This window comes from Canis lupus, chromosome 15, assembly GCF_048164855.1.
Source record: "Canis lupus baileyi chromosome 15, mCanLup2.hap1, whole genome shotgun sequence".
Taxonomy (NCBI): Eukaryota; Metazoa; Chordata; class Mammalia; order Carnivora; family Canidae; genus Canis; species Canis lupus.
This window is the reverse complement of record NC_132852.1, coordinates 40,198,568-40,217,830: the sequence shown is the minus strand read 5'-3', so window position 1 is coordinate 40,217,830 and position 19,263 is coordinate 40,198,568. Positions and strand designations below refer to the sequence as shown.

The window sequence follows — 19,263 nt, the reverse complement described above, 5'->3', positions numbered from 1 at the left end:
CTCACAGTCATCTCATTTTGAGCATTGCCTCACCTTCTCTCTTCCACAAATGGGCTCTTTACAAAACTGACCCATGCAGCCACAATCTTCCTATCTGGAGTTCAGATACCACCCCTGTCAACTGATCTCACCTGATTGTCTTAGAACCATTCTATACACCTTACTCTCCCATTCTGTCACTGCACATTCAACACTGGCAAGACTATCAAATTGTCAATGCAGTTTAACATGGTATTTCTTTACCTTGGTATCCTTAGCTGAAAACTCTGAGGAGTTAGAAATTTTCATAGACTTTGACCGGTGGGACTGCCGCCGGATAGAATCCTCCCGGGAGTATTTCACGGAACCTGAGGTCCTCACCCGCACCTTGCTGGTACTCTGAACACTGTTCACGCCAATCATGTTGCAGGTTGACGGGAAGGAGGTTGGGAGAAATAGAAAGGCACTTTCCAACCGCTGAAAGGCTCTATGCTGAAGGAACTCCGTCCGGTTGTGCCTGAGCAGCTCCGAGAGCCGAGATCTGCGTTAGCTTAAGAAACACCAGGCTGCCTCCCCCAGCATCTTCAACAACCCTGTTTGCAGCGAGTCTGATTGTTCCAGGCACGGCTCACGTCACTGGCTGCGAAGAGGAAAAAAATGCAATCCCACCCCTGCTACTCGCCTCTCTTTTACACACACACACACACACACACGCACACGCACGCGCATGCACGCTCCATATTCACACGCTGGAACAAATGGCAACTGGCCAGGCAAGCTATTCATTAACATTCCAAATAGCAACACCGTTTCTCTTGTGATATTGTGCAGCAAGCTCATTAATGTCAACAACAAAATAAAGATAGCACAAATAAAAGTCTCAAGTAACCTGCTAGGCACCATGTGGGGTGGGAACAGAGATAAATCTCCAAAAGGAGGGGGGAATAAGGATGGAAATCAAAAGGCTCATGAGTTATGGGCTAGGAAAAGGGTGGTAGCCACAAAGGCATCTCCAAAGATCATTTATTTTCCTCTTTCTCCAGGCCACAGATTATTTAACAGTCATTTAAACTGTATAGCCTTCTGAAGAATTAAATGTTTATTATGACCTTAGAGTACTTAGTCATATATTTAGACAGGAATTGTGTCACATTGTATGAAAAATCCAGAATAAAAAAAGGTTATGCTACCTTCCTATCACACTAAAAAGTCAGTTCGCATGTTAATTTTAAATATGGTTTAGAATAAGAGCAATAAAACCGATTCCAATCAATAAAAAGAAGTAAGTTTTTCCAATAGCTGTAAATGCTTGTCAGTGTAAATAGCACATACAACCTTCTGAGTAAGAATTACAAATTGGAGTTTATTAGAAGACCAAATAATTTCCGTTCCTGACACACAGAGTCAGTTTCGAGTATAACACTCAGGAATACAATGTCTCACTTATCTGGCCTCTCAGGAGTAGAAAGAGTGTCAGCCAGATAACCTCCAGATAAAAGAAGCTTTAGTATTAATACAAATTTAAAAATTTTAAAATAGTTTGTAAAATGCCAATCTAGGAAGAGAGTGGGGCCTCAATTGATCCAATCCTCAAGTCTGAACTCTCCCTCGATGACTCAGGATTATAAATTTTGTACGTAGTACGTGGTAAAGCACAGAACTTAACCACCACTTAAGAACACCAATGGTGTCCAGGCCATTTTATCCACTGTCAATCAGCCCAGGCAAAGTGATATTTGGACTTGGGGTTTTGTTTCACCCTCAGGTCAGGGGCTTCCTCCCACCCTCCTCTAGACTTCTTTACTTTCCATCTTTTATCTCTGAAGGCACTTGATACTTCAACTCTGTTATAAACAAAAAAAAAAAAGAAAAAGAAATTTATTTTTGATAGAATTTTGTCTAAAATAATAATAGATGATAGCTTTTTAGAAGATCTTGGGGATCTCCTCTAAGAATCCATTTCAGAGTCTATAACATCTTTTTGGTTACTATGCAGTTGATTTTTCCTCTTTTCTCAGGTAATCTTAAGCGATTGCATAACTGTTCTTTAAATTAAAGAATAAAAACAAAAACAAAAATGCAGCAGCTTTACATATTACAAAGCATGTTCCAAAGACATAAAAAGAAGTGCTATAACATTATGATAAAGTTGATCATTTAAAATATGCATAATTCAGATTTAAAATATGCATGATGTTTATATAGGAACATATCTTCATTTAACACAAGTAAGCCTGAGGTAGAACCCATGAAGGAACTAACAGCAGAGGCAAGATAAAAATTCAAAAAGTACTTTGTAAAAGACAAAAGCCCCTGCCTCAGCATGGTTATAAAACAGAATACTGGTTTAAAAGAAATATGTCTTTTGGATATTTGCTAGTCACTATAATAAGGAGTTAAAACTTGTTTCCTGATGAACTGAATTTCCTTTTCTCCACCAAAAAGGTTACATAAAAAGAATGAAAACCACGTGTTAGTATGTACAGAAATGGATTGTGACATACAACTTGATTTCTGTTTAGCAGAAATATTCTCTTTCTACCCACAGACTGCCCAAATGGCACTATTATTCCTGTAATGTCATTATTAATAACAATTTTCATCTGTTAACACTTTATAGAAGCAACATTTGTTATCTCGTTTTGATTGCAATTTGGCAATTTTGTGAAGTGGGTTGACGTCACATTACAATCCCTACCATTTTATAGATGAGAGAGTTCAGTTCGGGATCATGCCACCAACCATACAGTCTTCCACAAACTATGGCTGTCTACATTGGCCCCTTCCTTTTTAAGCCTAGAATAAATCTTTCTGCAAGTCAGGGAGGGAAAATTCCTTCCCTTTACTTCCCCTATATTTTCTGTTCCAAACTTCTATCTGGACAGAGTGAAGAGAACCACTGCAACGCTGCTAGTACTCTACGAATTAACAACAGATGATACCTATCTGAGCATGTCCACCAATAGGTATGTGGAGAAGCTGGCAGGACCCCTAGCACTCATGACTAGTGGTGTGGGCCTCATCCTACTGACCTAAGCTTAATTCCCACCACTTCCCAATACACTCTCTCCTTCAGTCAGGACTGTCTCTCCATTCCAGTTTCATGCACTGGACTGTAGCTTTCACTAAACCCACATATAAAATGCAAGCTCATTTCCTTACTGTAGCTTTCCTGAGTCACTTCCTATTTGCTGTCCTCCCACCTGGAACTCTGTTGCCCCACCCTGATCCTCCACATAGCTGGGTTCTCATCATTCAGGGTTGAGCTCAGCCGCTACTCGTTCCAGGAGACTTTCTCTGTCACCCTTCCTAAAAGAGCCCCACTCTCCACCCCTCTTGTTCTCAACTGTAACCTCTATCTTCTGGTCTTTATAATGCTCATTCCTGTCTGAAGTCATCGGCCCCTCTGAGCCGACAACAGTACCTGGTAGAGAGCAGGAGTTCAAGGACTGTTTGTTGAATAATTAAACTCCTTAAATACACAATAAGCTTTGCTTCTCTACTGCATTTCATGTTGTTAAACTTTCTAAGAAAATTCATCATAACTTTTTTCTGAAAAATGAATATATTTAATACACAATTTATTTCCTAATGGTACAAAAGAGTATGCAGTGAAATTTAAGTTCCCTCCCACACCAGTTTCCCAGTCCTCTCCCCAGAAAAAAGCACTATTGCCAGTTTCCTGTGCACCCCTCCAGAGATAATCCATCCACATACACTGTGAGAGTGTATGTTGGGCTTTTTCTCCTTCTTATGGGCTATAAATGAAAGCATGGCATATATTCTTTTAGTTTCTTGCTTTTTTCTCTTTTCAAGATCTTTCTACATCAACACAAAGCTACCTTATTCTTGTTAATAGCTGCATAGTATTCCAGTGTGGTGAGGTATCATATGTTATCAGAATCATCTTATTGGACATTTACTTTACAGTCTTTACTAGCATAAATAAGGATGCAGTTATGGGCACCTGGGTGACTCAGTCAGTTAAGCACCTGCCTTCAGCTCAGGTCATGATCCTAGAGTCCTTGTATTCAGCTCTGCATCGGGCACCCTGTTCAGCCCATCTCCCTCTTCCTCTGTCTACCGCTCCCCCTGCTTGTGCTCTCTGTGTCAAATAAATAAACAAATAATTAATTTTAAAAATCCTTGAAAAAAAAAGGGATGTTGTGAATCTGCCTGTAATATTCTACATCTTAAATAATATTTAAACCATATGGTTTTCTAATTGTTTTCTGAACAGGTCTTATTTTCCTTTTCCTACATTTATTTCATATCCCTCATTGTCATCATGATTAGGTATTTATGGGGTTCACAACTAGAATCAGTATGAATCACTTCAGAGACTTATTGGATGGCCCTGTCCTGCCCCATCCTGCTCTGAGTGGGCTTGACTGTCCTTAGACTTTAGCCAGCCAGTGCACAGAGAGCCTGCTTGCTATAAAATAAAGGCAGGCCTCCTAGAGAGCACCAGCTATTTAGAAGTTAAAATAACTTTACATAAAAGCTTTCATAGAAAATAAAAGTCACTTCCACATGAAATAAAAAGGGTAAGGGAAATTTAATTATACAAATTAATTAACTGGAAGTCTGAAAATTAGCACTTCACCTCCTGATGCTTTCTCTGACTTAGGATACTAAACCCTAAAAGGCTGCTAAAAAAGTGTCCCAGTTAATGGGTAACAGAAAAACTCCCTAAGCCTTTCCACAGGCAGAGTTCCAGAGAAACTAATCCAATTTAATGCCTTGTTCATGTGTGCCAACTAGATACCAGGTGCTAGGGATATATACAACACCAGTACGAGGCCCCTAACTTTAGGTAGCTCATAGCCCATTGGGGGTAAAAGTCAGAAAAAACAGGAAAGTCTATTACCATAATTATAATGGTAAATACTTTGAAATATCAATGAACTTAAGACTGTAGGCCCCAAATGAAATAGAGAAGACAGCATCAATGGTATCTACGTAGACACTTCTTTCCCTTCTAGGAAAATGTCATGGAATCACGAGCAGAAAAAGATAAAGACTGAATTATGAAGAGACAACTGGAGATAAGCCAAAGTGGTATAAATTCTAAATACCCACTGTCCAGAGGTAAAATTATTGACATGATACATAGAAGGGCTGGGGGTGGGGAGAGACGTGTGATCTGGCAGGAGGAAATGAAACCAGCTCACTTTATTTTTAGAGCAGAGTGGTGGATGTAACATTCACTTAATATAAAAAGTTCTCGAGGCTTTCCCTCGGTTCTTTAGAACACACTGTCTTTTTAAAAAGAGAGTAAAGTGACAGAATGTTCATCTGGGAGTCAGGTGCTCACTGAGCCTCTCTGGCCATGACTATCATGTGGCCCCACATATTTAATACTGGTGCTAGTGTTACTGTCATAAAGGTGCTAATGAGTGGTTGTCTTCTAGGTCATTCATTTGGATTTCAGCTCATTGGTAGAGAGCTACAAGGGACCTTAGAAATAATCACCTTCGATCTCTTCACTTCACCAGTGAAGGCTTCTGAGACCCAGAAATATGAAGTGACTTGTTTAGGATCTCCTAACTAATAAGTGACAGAACTGAGACTTGTGTCCAGGTTTCCTAATTTCTAACAGAGGCTGTTTTTCTCCTGTGTTGTTTGTTTCTTGAAAGCTAAGGATTCTAGGGCCACACATTTTTTCAGATTGCAGTAAGGCTTAAAATGGTTACCCGGAAATGGAAACTTCACTACAGGAAGATTGACTCTAAAAGTAAAATGGACGCCAGCCACTCATACAACAACTGCAGGGAAGACCTGAAAAATCAACTCCACCAATAGCTTAGGAACTAGTCTTAGGGTCCAAGAAAATGTGTGACAGCCTCCTGTTCCTGATGGGGCAAGAATGAGGTATGCATGCTCCCATTCTCTGGGTCCTATTCCTTTCCATACAGCAACATGATTGCAAAATTAGTTAATCTTCTAGAGGACAATGTCTACTTTATTGTGACTGCTGAGAGTACATAAAAACAACAAATGATTTTGAAGTAATAGATACATTAGATAAAAACTTATTCCCTGCTTTATTTTCCTGTCTTCTTTCAGGCTTTCCTATAATACTGATACTTTTCCTATCTGGGGACCCATAGCCTAGATTCTTCTAGAGCTCTACACCCCAGGACTCGATCCTGATCCACAGGTGGTCCGACCACACAAGGCCTCGTGCAGGCTCACCTGCCTGACATCTGTGCTGACAGTTTGAACTTGAGCTCTATTGCCATGTGTCACCAATCTACTACTTTAATGGACCAGACACACCATCCACTAACAGACACTGAACCTATTCTCTAGTCCCTCTATCCTTCAGTCTCAGCCTAACAAGCAAGTCTCTTTCCTTTGTCCACTGTCCCTTTTCCTAAAGGTCTGACCATGCTTATCTTTACATATCTCAGCCCTGCACAAAAGTGAAAAGTTCTGTCTAGCAGTGGGGCTACAGGTTTCTTTGGGTCATAATTCATCATCTAAAAAGTCTAATTTTAAGGAATAACCAATTGTCTTCTGCAATTGGCAGTTTGAAGTCAAAATCCCTATGACTTGTTCAACCTATGAAGGCACACTGCCTCACTCTAGCAGCCCTCAATCTTGCCTCTATTATCACATGCTTTAGTTCCATCTGTTCCTCATACAAAGCAACAGGATGGGGAAAAAAAATCTTTAAATAGAACCTTCTTACATTTAAAATTAAATAACATTCTTGAGGGGGGAAAGACACCCTGTAAGCATGTAATAGTTCCAAACTTGAAAAAAAACCTATCATTTTTCCATCATAAAACCAAATCCAGTGATGTAAAACATTTAGATAAGGGTCAAATATTAAATACGCTATTTAGAAGTACAGGAAAGTACAGAAGGAAGACTTCATTCACGTGTTCATAACATAATTTTCTAGAACACTGTCATGCTCAGCTTAGGCCTTCTAGGATGCTAGAAAAACCTATCATGTATACCTGAGACACTATAAATTCTTCTTTCTGTGCCACAAGAAGGTACTCTTCATTCTATCCCAAAATACACACAAAATGCAAATGCTGAAATGGTTATCATTTCAGAGCCATAAAAGATGTTCTTCTAGGAAGTAAACCAATAATTATAGATGGGATGGTAAGTGCTGAGAAAATAATCTGCCCCAGAAGCTAATCCAGTAAGTCCAGTCACGATAATCTCTTTATAACATTTAGTGTTAATTCAACAAATATTCCCTAAGTCCTTTACACATGTCAGGCACAGTGTCTGGGAGTAATGAAATTGGTCAGAGATTGCTGCCCTTGTAGAGATTCACACAAAAGACAAATTATTATCTGAGTAAAAAATAATGCTAATCAAAGTACATGACTCTACTTTCATTTTTTTCCCCAAAAAAAACCCACATGAGTTGTAGAGAGAGAGCACCACTCTTTGCTGTCTCTTTTTCAGAAAATCCTTAGAAACCACAAAATTTCATTTTCCAATTCTTTGATTCGTTTGCTTTGATAGGTTAGGTCACTTTATCAGTTTCTATCAGTCCTTAGTTATTCAAGTCATATTTAATGTCACCAAAAATGGTCACCACTTAGTGTTACATAAGAGTAACTATAAGCTCTATGGTGCAAGACAAAAGACCAACTTAATTTTGTTCACCACTAGAATTTCCTTCATTCACTATGTTAGGCACTAAGAACAGAACAGTCACAAAACCAGACAGGTTCCTGCTTCTACTGAGTCTACACTGAGATGGACATTTGTCAAAGAATCAATAATTAGTAGATAATTAAATAATCCCACAAGCAAATGGAAAACAATAACTGTGCCACTGATGTGAGAAGAAACACAAGGTACTTTGAGAGTCTCCAACAGGTTCAGAGCTGGTCTTAAGAAGTCTAGGAAGGCTTCCCTGAGGAAGCCGATGATGAGATGGAATCTGAAAGATAAACCGGAAGGAGAGGGACCAACAGTCTAACCAACTAAAGCATAAAGCAGTAGCTAGCCATGGTTATATTAGTCAAAAAAGGAACTGCAAAAATTGTTATTTGGGGACATTTTCTGTGTCCAAATCTATCTGTGGCTTTCATTTTCAAAAGGACAGTAAAATCAAACTGCTCCAACTACATGGATACTATTTTAACTTCTTAATAAGAAATTCCAACCAAAGGAAAGAATGGAACACAGAGTGTTAGGAACATTCAAATTCCTGAAATATCAAAGTTGTGATCTGGAGCTTTAGAAAGTCATTTCCATGGGTAGAAGGTCCAGGTGGGAGGTTGGATTGGTATGGGTTTACCTTCAAGTAAACTCCTGAAGGGTTCAGAAAAATATTGAAGAAAATTCAGGAGTACAATTTATTCTGAAATAGACAAAGGCTAGACTAGACTATATATATATTATAGAGTATCCAATGATCAACTTCTCAAACTGAGCCAGATTTTTCCAATGGAACCAGACCAGCTGGAAATGTGCAACCTTCAAAAAACAAAACTAACTAAACAAAGCAACAGATTTTCTATTTAATACTCCTTGCTTCATTCAAATTTCAATGTGGACAAGACTATAGCTGTGGCTTCTACAAGGTTAACAGCCTTAAGACAGAAGTAAAATGTAAGGTTATGAGCCAAAACAGACTAGAGTTTAAACCTTGGCTTCATCACTGACTGGATGTATGACTTTAGGTAATTTATGTGAATTCTTGAAATCTCAGCGAAAAACAGGGGAAACAACTCAGTGTACATTTGTTGATTTTAGGCTACTCATCAAGAACAACTTCCTACTTTGGGGGAAACCCCTACTGCAGGCCAGAGGTGGGGTCCAGATAGTCTCTGTCTGTGTAAGCTGGCAGCAGAGGCCCTGTGACCTAGGTTTGACCACCTGGTGCTCCCAAGGGAGAGGCAGTAACAGAGCATTCCTGTTACAGTCCTGGTGGCTGGTGCAGGGTCCTAACTGCACCTTTCTCATGGAAGCAACTTGATATTTTCCTCTGCTGTCAGCCTGCCTTGGAAGGAGCCCATTTTCCACTACGATTCTCAAATAATCTCCCCCTCCATTCTATGAGCTACCTGATGACCCTCCAACAAATTCTTTTTATCCTTACCAAAGGTCAGTTTCCTTTTTGAGGAGGAGGGGAGTCAACAATTGTGGTTATTACAATGTCATTATGGAAGATGGTAGAGACAGGAAACACAGATGAAGCACTTAGCATAGCACCTGATATATAGAAGATGTATTTGTGATAATTGAATAGTAAAGCTAGATCCTGATGCTCTGAAAGACTTGATTTTGAGATCAGAAAATACTCCTGTCCAAGTTTCATGAAACAATAAAGCAGCTCAAGCCAGAGTTTCACTTAAGCAATGAAGATTAAAAAGATCCTGGTACCTATTTAAGCCTGGGCTATAAACAGTAAATAATCATTAATAAAACATTCTTATTTCCTATGGCTTAAACAGCAACCCACCATTCCCACCCACCAGCCAACTCTGCTTACATGTTCCCCTTGACACAGAGCTCCCAAGTCTTTTGGAAAAATATCCTACCAAACTCAAATTAATTAAAATGTGAGGTTACCTTTCTAGATGAAAGCTCTTCCATGTCTTACTTAGATAATGAATCTAAATTATTCTGATAATAAAATGGTTTTTAGGTTAGTGGCAGTCATTCAAGGGATCCTTAGAGCTAGCCAAGTATATGGAAATTTATACCACCCCCTCAAAATACTACTAACTCTTAGATATTAAAATCCAATACACATTTTATTTATTTATTTTTAAGATTTTATTCATTTATTTGAGAGTGTGAATACGCCCACACAAGCACAAGCAGTGGGGAAGGGGTAGAGGGAGAGCAGACTCCCCAGTGAGTGAGAAGCCCCACTAGGTGCTTGAACCCAGGACCTCAGGGTCATAACCTGAGCTAAAGATGGACACTTAACTGACTGAGCCACCCAAGCAACCGGAAAAACAATCCAATACAATCCAATACATTTTAATATAAGAGGAACCAATAAATGGAAACAGAGAATCTAAGACAAATAGTGTGAAAAATGGACCACAGCTATTCTGTGCAATTCTAAAATTCTCTGGAGATAAGTCTCTAAGAAGACTAAAGACCTCTAGCAGAAGGAAAAGCTTCTTTACAAAGAACAACAACAAGGACTGATGAGAGCTATATCACAGTAATACAGTAGCATAATCACTCATCAAGTCATACTCATCAATTAAGTTTATCAGGAAATACTTAGTTTTGATTAAGCTAGTTCTAACAAATTTGGCTCTACCACTTTCATCCATTCTAACTAGGACAGGGAAGAGGTGTTCAGTCTTAAATCATACCATCGTTAGTTTTGGGGAAAAATTGGGGGCAGGTACTGTCCAAGAGAAATATAATGAAACATACGTACTTTAAAATTTTCTAGTAAACTCATTAAAATGAGTAAAAAGAAAACAGGTAGAATTAACTTAAGGCTAATAGGGCTGTTGCTGGAAACACCCACTGTTTCTCAGCTCCACTTGCAGCAAGATGCCTGCCAATGGAATGTGAGTGGAAGGAACATGTGCCACTTCCAGGTCAAAGCTTTTTAAGAAGGAGCTCCCTCTCCCTGCCTGCCCCCCATGTCCTCTTTCTCCTTTTACAAGCCAGATATAAAAAAAATTAAGGTGTCCCTGGGTTTGTTAAAGCTAAAAAATGGAAACTGACTGCTATTTTTCTTCATAGAAAAAAGCAACAACTTGCTCACCAGGAATACCTGCCTTGGACAACTGGGTAAGAAGCAAAATAAACTTCTAATGTGTTTAGCCATTATACAATCTGAGATTATTTACTATCGCAATTTAGCCTACCTAACTGACAGATCTAGTTGCAATTAAGAAAGAGGACCCAATATTTGATTTCAGTTTACTTTCATGGTGACAACGTGGTATGTGGTAATTCACGTAGTAGGAAAGATAAATTAATCATAAGAAAGGTTTGGATCGGCATATTGAGATACAAAATGGGTTTTTAAATTAAATTAAATTTTACTTTACATTTTATTTTATTTTATTTATTTTTTAAACTTTAAGTCCAAAGCGGGGCTTGAATTCACGGCCCTGAGATCAAGAGTTGTATACTCCACTGACTGAGCCAGCCAGGCACTCCAGAATGAGTGTTTTAAGACAGATGAAAAAGTAAGATGTAAAGCATTTTAATTATTTCCATTATTTAAACAAAGTTTATTAGTTTTCTTCCTAGTACTACACATCGTGTAAATTGTAAAGAGGCCTTAAAAAAACAAAAAGCAAGAGATTCTATATATTCTGCTTTTATTTCTTCCTTTCTTTACTGACCACTGGTGAATGGTTAACTTTTTAAACTTACTTCCAAGAATAAACTTTTTCCCACAGGCCGTTAGTTAATCAATGACAAAATTCCTCGAAAATTTTAATGTGGTGAGGCTTCCTTCTTTGCAAGAGGATTTGATAGAGTCTTACTTCAGCCAAATCCTGTTATCATTTTCCTAAGCCAAGATTTAACCAAATGGGACCTAAGAAATTAATCACCACTTTTGGGGGCTCTCGTGTTAGCATTAGACATATCTTTTAAAAACAAAGATCTATTTCACTCTGAAAACAGATTTCTTAATCAGTTAATTAAATATAATTTAAAAAGCTACATAAAGTCCCAGAATTTATAATATAGGCTGATATATTATAGATTATAATGAATGAGTCATCAAAAGGGTATATTTATTCATATTAATAACTGGAAATATGATGTACTTTCTACAGTGTGGCTGGTTTTGTTTTTTTTTTTGGATCAAGTTCTTAAAGATATAAAACATCACTACACAGTGTGAACATTGCTTACAGGCCAAATCCTACACCTACCATCTACACCTGCTATATACTTCTAATAATCTGAAAACTGTTTAAGAAAATCAACAATTTGCTTTGGGAGCTAAGAGTAAGCAGAAGCACAGCTTCATCATTTAGCAGGCCTGCAGAATGGAATAATGGCTTCCAAGCAGCTGTTTAGGGGTTTATAATTTTATAATTAAACACAGTTACCTGTTTATATATGATCTGTACTCTGTAGAATAAAGATTTAAAGAAACTCCCTTTTATAAAACAAAATGTATAAACATTCACTTTCCCATCAGAAACCAACGAAACACCAAAATAGGACCAGATACATAAAACACTGCAAAAAATAGTTTTTATTTAAGAGGAAAATAAGACCAATATTAGCAAGGGCAAAGACAGTAACAGAAGCCAAACCTCTAAACTACTAGACTCTGAAACCAATGGATTTCACATCATACTAAAGACCAATCTACAGAATATTGAGGCCTCCTTTCCTTTTGTCCCTTCGTCCTTCATTTCTTTTTAAAGATTTTATTTATTTATTTGACAAAGAGAAAGAGCGAGAGACAGTACAAGCAGGAGGAGCAGCAGGCAGAGGGAGAAGGGGAAGTGGTCTCCCTGCCAACATGGGACTTGATCTCAGGTGGGGATCGAGCCCAGGGCCCTGGGATCATAACCCGAGCTGAAGGCAGATACTTAACTGGCTGAGCCACCCAGGTGCCCCTCGTCTTTTCTTTCTTTACCTCTGCCTACGTCTAAAGAAGCAGTGGAATAGAAAGTGTGCTAGGCTGAGATTCAAAACCCTAAGTGAAGTTGAAGCAACCTTGGAAGAATCTCTTCACATCTCAAGGCCTCAGTTTACTCATCTGTACAGAGGGTATGACCTCTTAGGCCCTGGCAGATTTAAAGTTTCACAATTTCATAAAATAACATCTTAAATTACAACTAAAATTTTTTTTGGTCATTTTTTGGAAATGATACTTTGAGTTGGTATAGCTCAAAGTTGGAGTTGGATATTTTGAGTTGATATAAATAATTTCAATGACAAAACAAGTTTCATTCAGCTCGCTATAAATTTTAAACCTGTATAAAGTATGCTACTTTAACATGTCCCTATGTGAAGACTGCACAACTTAAAACCTAGCATATAGCAAAGGACCTCTCATACAGAACAAAGCAATCTTAACAATTATCAAAAGACTATAGTTGATCATTTATATTACAATCCAGTTAAACCAAAAGAGTGCAAAGGCTATCATTATGAGTTAAGTTCTTCATTGTAGAAAGAAACAAAAAATGGTTTCCCAACAGGACACAACAAATAAATTCCAAGATATGCACATGTATCTGTCAAGGTGAATTTTCTTCAAATGCAATGAGTTTATCTGATAATGTTTAGTATTTGTCTTTAAGTGGATATTTATTTTTAAAATGGAATTATTTACCACTTACAATAAGCTTTACAATAGCATAGCCATAAGCTCTCCCAAGGGTGTAAAAACCTACTTAGGAAGTAGAGACTTATGGACAATACTTCATTTCAATCTTTTTCAATCTGACACACAAAAAAAATCATGAAAATGTCTCCATGTGTAATACTACGTTCATAGGACGACTTATGGCTCTTGGGACTTTTTGCCTACATATTGTTTGAAAACTATGTGAAAGAACTGAAAATAAAAGCAAAACAAAACAAAAAAAAAAACTCAAGATCTAGTTTTAACACTGTACTTCTCAAGGCAGATGTTTCCCAGGAATTGTGGTGTTGCCTTCAGATACTCTGAGTGACGTTTATCACTGCGGGTATTACACTGATAGCTCATCCATCTGCAGAGGAAGGCTGAAACCTTCCAATTTGTAACCAGCAGTTGCTTCTACATGCTTAAAATAGTCTTGAAATAGATGGAACTGTTTGTAACTCTATATCTAAGACCCACATTCTTCCTCCCTAATAACTTCAAAACATGACCTGATCAATTAAGAATATTATACTGCAGCACACACAAACACAGTACAGTGGTTGAGAAAGATGGGGGGGTGGGATGGGGAGATGTGCCATTTTCTGCCAAGGGAACTATGCTATATGTTAAGCTGTAGTTTTCAATTCTGTAAAATAAGGAAATCTTGTGTATATGTATATGCGCACATATATATATGTATTTGTACGCATATACATATCACCTACTTAGGGATTGTTCTCAGAGTTATAAGATGGAAATGACATAAAATGTTATTACAAATGTTATTTGTAAAATATCTATACCTTAATTGGTACTCTTTACAAAAGGCACTTTATTATTTTGCACACTGCTTGCCAGGGCCATGTTCACGTTCTACTAAAATATCCTTCGCTTATCTCTTTTCTAATAACTGTCTTGGTTTTTGTGAGGACTAGAACTGGGAGAAATTCTAGCAAGAGAAAACTCTTATTTGTCAGTGTCAAGAGCTGCATAAAGTGTCCTTTAATTCTTTGCTGCTAGGACTCCATCAAAAAGAAGGCACCAACAGTCCCTGAGCTTTCTTATTATTCTCCTGGTTATAGAAGGTGTTTTCTTGTTGAATTCATAGTCTATGAACCATGACAGTGATTTTTCTCATGTGTCTTCCATGGTTGTAAAAGAGAGTGAAGCTCACTGACCAACATGCAAATGAGACCTGCAGCTACCTAGGACCCACTTCGCTCAGGAATGGCTTACCCACAGTTATATAGTCATTGTCCCCTCCAGGTACCTAAAGGTGCTTAATCTGACTTGATTCAAGGGGTTGAAACCAAAATGGTTTTCCGTCAATTCTTCATTAGCAGGAGATTATTTGAACTCTGAGGAGATCAGCCATCTACTTTTCAAGGACAAGTTTAAAATAAATTTCTAAGAATATAAATAACAATGTGCCATTTTTGTTGGTGTAAATAATCACCCACAGAAAACACACTCCCACATAGAGAATTTCCCTGGAAGTACAACTGTTAGTTAAGATAAATAACATACAAATAACTTCCACAGAAGACTGGGTGATATATATCCATTACAATGGATGCTATTTCTAAAAGATCAGTTGCCAACCTTTAGGGTCATTTTTTTTTTTAAAGTAAAATAACATGAGTGTGTTTCTAATGAGAATATAGAACACTAAGCCAGAAAATTAGTAAGTAAACATTGCATTCTAAAACCAAGAGAAATGAATGCAGTTGAATCTCAAAGCAATCATTTTCAGCATTTGGCTTGAAGTATATTGCCATGAATTTCACATTAATCAAAGTGCTTTTAACCCTGAAAATACTGCAACATCACCGGTTTGTTCCTAAAACTGTGGCACTGATTTAAAAACAAATAAGCAAACAAACAAAAACAAAGAAAAAGAAGATAAAGAAAAAAAGCTGATTAATTGAAAACTAACTTCCTGGCAGTAAGACCTAAAATAAAGATGCCAAAAGGATGAAAAAGCAAAAATCAAAGTAAGGCATGATGTACCAAAGTATCGCTTCCCAATTGAAAACATACACTTCTGTATTCTTTTCAATCACTAACTTTACTGCCACTAAAATAAAGATTATTTACTTTATTCTGAACATTTTTTCTCTTACTAGATAAATGAAGAATGCTCCGGTTCTGGGAAGATACATGTCCACAGCGGGGGGAAACGTTAAATACGGAGTCTAGAGGAAAGAAAGAGAATCTCAGTGCTTCCTGCTCTTCAAGTTTCACCCCAGGCCCTCCCAGTTACTGAGAGACCTTCTGCCCTGTCTCAGTGCATCTATTTCCTGCATTTTACTCAATATACTATCCATAAGGTTTTTGCCCTGATTAATATTTAGAAACCGAAAGTTTAAAAAATAGAGTTAAAAGACAGACCAGAAAAAATAAATAAAATAAATAAAAGACAGGCCAGAAAAAAAATAAGCAGCATAGGTGAGAGACAAAGATTAAAAAATCGTTAAAATACAAATTTTAGAGATGAATCAAAGAAAAAAAAAAGATGAAAAACCCAATTCAAAAAATTGGAAAAAAGTAATAAGCAGGCGATTCAAAAATGAATACTAAAATGTTCAATAAACATAAGGAAAGGAAATTAATACTTAAAAAGGAAACAATAAGATAGTATTTTAACCTGTCAAACTGGTCCAGAAACAGCACAGAATAGCCTTTCTGGAGTATAATTTTATAATACAAAGGAAAAGCACTAAAAATATGAATTTATCCTTTGACTCAGCAATTCCTAAGTAAATAACTGAGAAATAAAACAAATGTTTAAACAGGTGTTTAAAATAGCAAAAACTAAAAACAAATGTCTACTAACAGGAGGACTGGTAAAAACCCGTATGCCATAAATAATGAAATGCAATGCAAGCACTAAAATTTTATTAAAATATAAATGGATATGGAAAGACTATTTATTATATGAATTGAAAAAAAGAAGACCACACCACTTAAATTTGTTTTCATTTATGGCTATATTATAAAACCCATGAAGAATGCAACACAGGCTGTTCTTGGATGTCTCTTCTTTGGAGAGGGGGTAAGAGTATGTTTGCCTGTGGAAGGAAGTTAGTATTCATGAACAGGAAAGTAGAACGTAGTTGTTGTTTTACTGGATACATGTATATTTGGGGTGTGAAGGAATATTTGTGACCAAAACTATCGCAAATTGTACTGTTTTTCACAAATCCCTATATACACCCTTCTCCCAAGGTTTCCCAAGAAAACCTACCTACCCCATTGATGTTGGCCACAGCCATGTAAGTTGCTTTGGCGAACAGCATATGAGTATTTAAATATGATCTATGTCACACACCAGTAGAAGCTTTAAGTTCGTTGTGGTTGGGTTCAGCCTCTCCTGGTCTTCCTTCTACCACAAGAATGGGCCTGTACACAGAAGAACCCCTTGTCCAGGTTGGATCTCCAAATGAGAAGACACTTGGAGCAGAGCAGAGATCAGTCATAGCCATTCCACAACCACCAATATGTAATAGGAGAAGGAAATAAATCTGATTTAGGTCATCAAGATTTTGGGGTTGTTTGTTATGTAGCAAAGCTATTTGAAAAAATATCCAACGGAATGCTATTCTGCAAAATGTCATTATGGGAGAATTTTTCTCTTGTTTTGCTTATATTTATTTCCTAATTTTTCTATTATAACTATGTATTACATAATCATACAGTAGTTCAAAAAGTTACCTCAACAAGCCAGAAGTATTCATGCTGACCGCATATATTACAATATCTAAAGAAATACACACTGTCAGCTATTTATTAGCCAAGGAAGAAGAGCAAAAGAGCCATACACAAAAGCACTGGCAGTGCCCATCCCTGTACATTCCAGAGGGGAAGAAGCCTGAGCTAGTGAGGCTAGATATATTTTTGGTCCAATTGGCAATCTCCAAGCACAGAGATGAATACAGAAGCTACAGCTAAGGAACTCTGAAGTTTGTGGTCTACTGCACACTCATCTCTATTGGAAACTGTTATATCAAGATGCCTTATTAGCTCAATGACGTTAAACATTCAATTCATCTAACTCTCTCTGTCCTGATGCTACCCCCAAAAATCTTCTACATATAATATGGTCTTGTAGTTTTAAGCAATGGAAAAGAATTTGCTAATAAAAGGCTCAGATAAAGTTATTTAAGTCCATAAGTTAATAAACTGGGATTCAGATTTCATTTTGAGGAGAGAGAGCAACAAGGTGTTTTCAAAAAAAACACCTCCAAGTTCACTCTCCTCTCCTTTCCAGGAACCCTTATTCCTTCTTTTCTAATTCACAGCAGCACTACCAGTTATTTTGCTCCACTCACGTGTCAAGTATATGAGACTTTTCCTCTGCAGAGAACTATAAGCTCCTTGAAACTTTCTATATTCCCCACAGCAACAGGTGAGCAGTGGATTCTCAAAAAATATTTGTGCAACTGATTTCTGACCACATTAATTTGGCAGTTTCAGGGCATGTAGGCTTAGGATTTATGGGCAGCAGCCCTGCAGCAATCATATTTACTATTCCAAGTTATAGTCCTGAGCACTCGTTTACAAATTACCTGGAAAAAAAAAGTACAAGACTATGAGATAGATACTGTCACCACACCCATATTTCATAGACACAGCAAGACTCAGATAATTAATAACATTCCCAAGGGCAGTAGTAGTAGAACTGGGATTCAGAGTCTATTAGCTTGGTCTTGTGTATATTACCTCCTGCTAATTTTAGCTTCTAATGTAAGGCTCATTGGAAATGTAACAGGATAGAGAAAAATTATTATACTCCTCAGAAGAGTACCATGTGAGATTGGAAAGTTTGGAACAGGAAGTAAGAGCCTCCCCAAAGAGTGCTTGAATTAAAACAAATACCAATCTGTCTTCTCCGGAAGGCAGAGGTCACAGTTTTTGTTTGGTCGAGTAGGGTATGACAGCTTTAAAAAACAGTAAGGTCATCCACAGGCAAATTTCAAACTTTCTTTTTTTTTTAAAGATTTTATTTTTCATGAGAGACAGAGAGAGAGAGAGAGAGAGAAAGAGAGAGACAAACAGGCTCCATGCAGAGAGCCCAACGTGGGTCTCGATCCCGGGACTCCAGGACCACGACCTGGGCCAAAGGCAGGTGCTAAACCACTGAGCCACCCAGGAGTCCCCAAATTTCAAACTTTCAATATCAGCGGTATTTCTGGGTAAAGCTCTATCACTGATGAATTGTGGATCATACAGTTGCCTCTCCCATGTTTTTTTCAGGCAGTTTCACTCCAATATTCAGTAACAACATTTTCATCATGACCCAGCACATACAAGACACAAATATATATCTGAAACAAAAATTTCAGAAAGTAATACTTTTCCCATAGGTACTTTTCCTACATGTACTTGCATTTTTTCTATTCCATTTTAATGAAAGAAATGCTAGTTACAAAACAGATTAATTTAATGATCCAGTAACCTGCAATTTAAAAAGCAATGGTCTAAACTCAGCAGATTTAAACACCCAATTTTAGGACATTAATTTTATTAATGTATTCATGTATGTATTTGTTTATTGTCCATCTACAAACTGTAACACTTGAAGAAAACATTCTGCTATTCTTTAAATTATCCTAATTCTGATTGTTCAAGAAAAGTAAGCACTTACAAATTCTAAATTACATAGCTTATAAATTGGCAATAATTTAAAAATGTGACTTATTTCTAGAGACTAAGTCTAAAGACTTATCTGTTATATTTATTAAACATAACAGATTTTTAAAAATATTAAATTACTTGAAAATGCTTTCTAAACACAGGTATCTAAACACAGGTATCAAATATTAAATTACTTGAAAATGCTTTCTAAACACAGGTATCAATGCTTTCTAAACACTGTGCCTCATCTGTGAAAGTCTACGGCAGGCATGGTAAACACATGCCTTGCTGCTCTTTATAGCCCATGATGGATATCACTTATTAATAATGCTTGTTTTTCTTTCTTTTTTTTTTTT

The 19,263-nt window shown here is 37.2% G+C and overlaps 1 protein-coding gene across 15 annotated transcripts in view; it reads right to left on the bottom strand.

The window, feature by feature from the left end:
• PSD3 (pleckstrin and Sec7 domain containing 3) overlaps positions 1 to 19,263 on the bottom strand; it is a 592,272-nt gene that overhangs the window by 232,165 nt on the left and 340,844 nt on the right. For 10 of the 15 annotated variants that reach the window (XR_012007747.1, XM_072776756.1, XM_072776754.1 and 7 more), the window contains one exon: positions 15,394 to 15,465. The exons of 4 other annotated variants lie outside the window; for them this stretch is intronic. Coding sequence is in view for 10 of the 11 variants with exons in the window: in XM_072776756.1 (XP_072632857.1) it covers positions 15,394 to 15,465 (72 nt within the window). In the remaining variant the exon portion in view is untranslated. Of the gene's footprint in view, positions 1 to 243; positions 707 to 15,393; positions 15,466 to 19,263 lie in introns of those variants that run through there. One more of the 15 variants, XM_072776768.1, reaches the window with a different exon arrangement.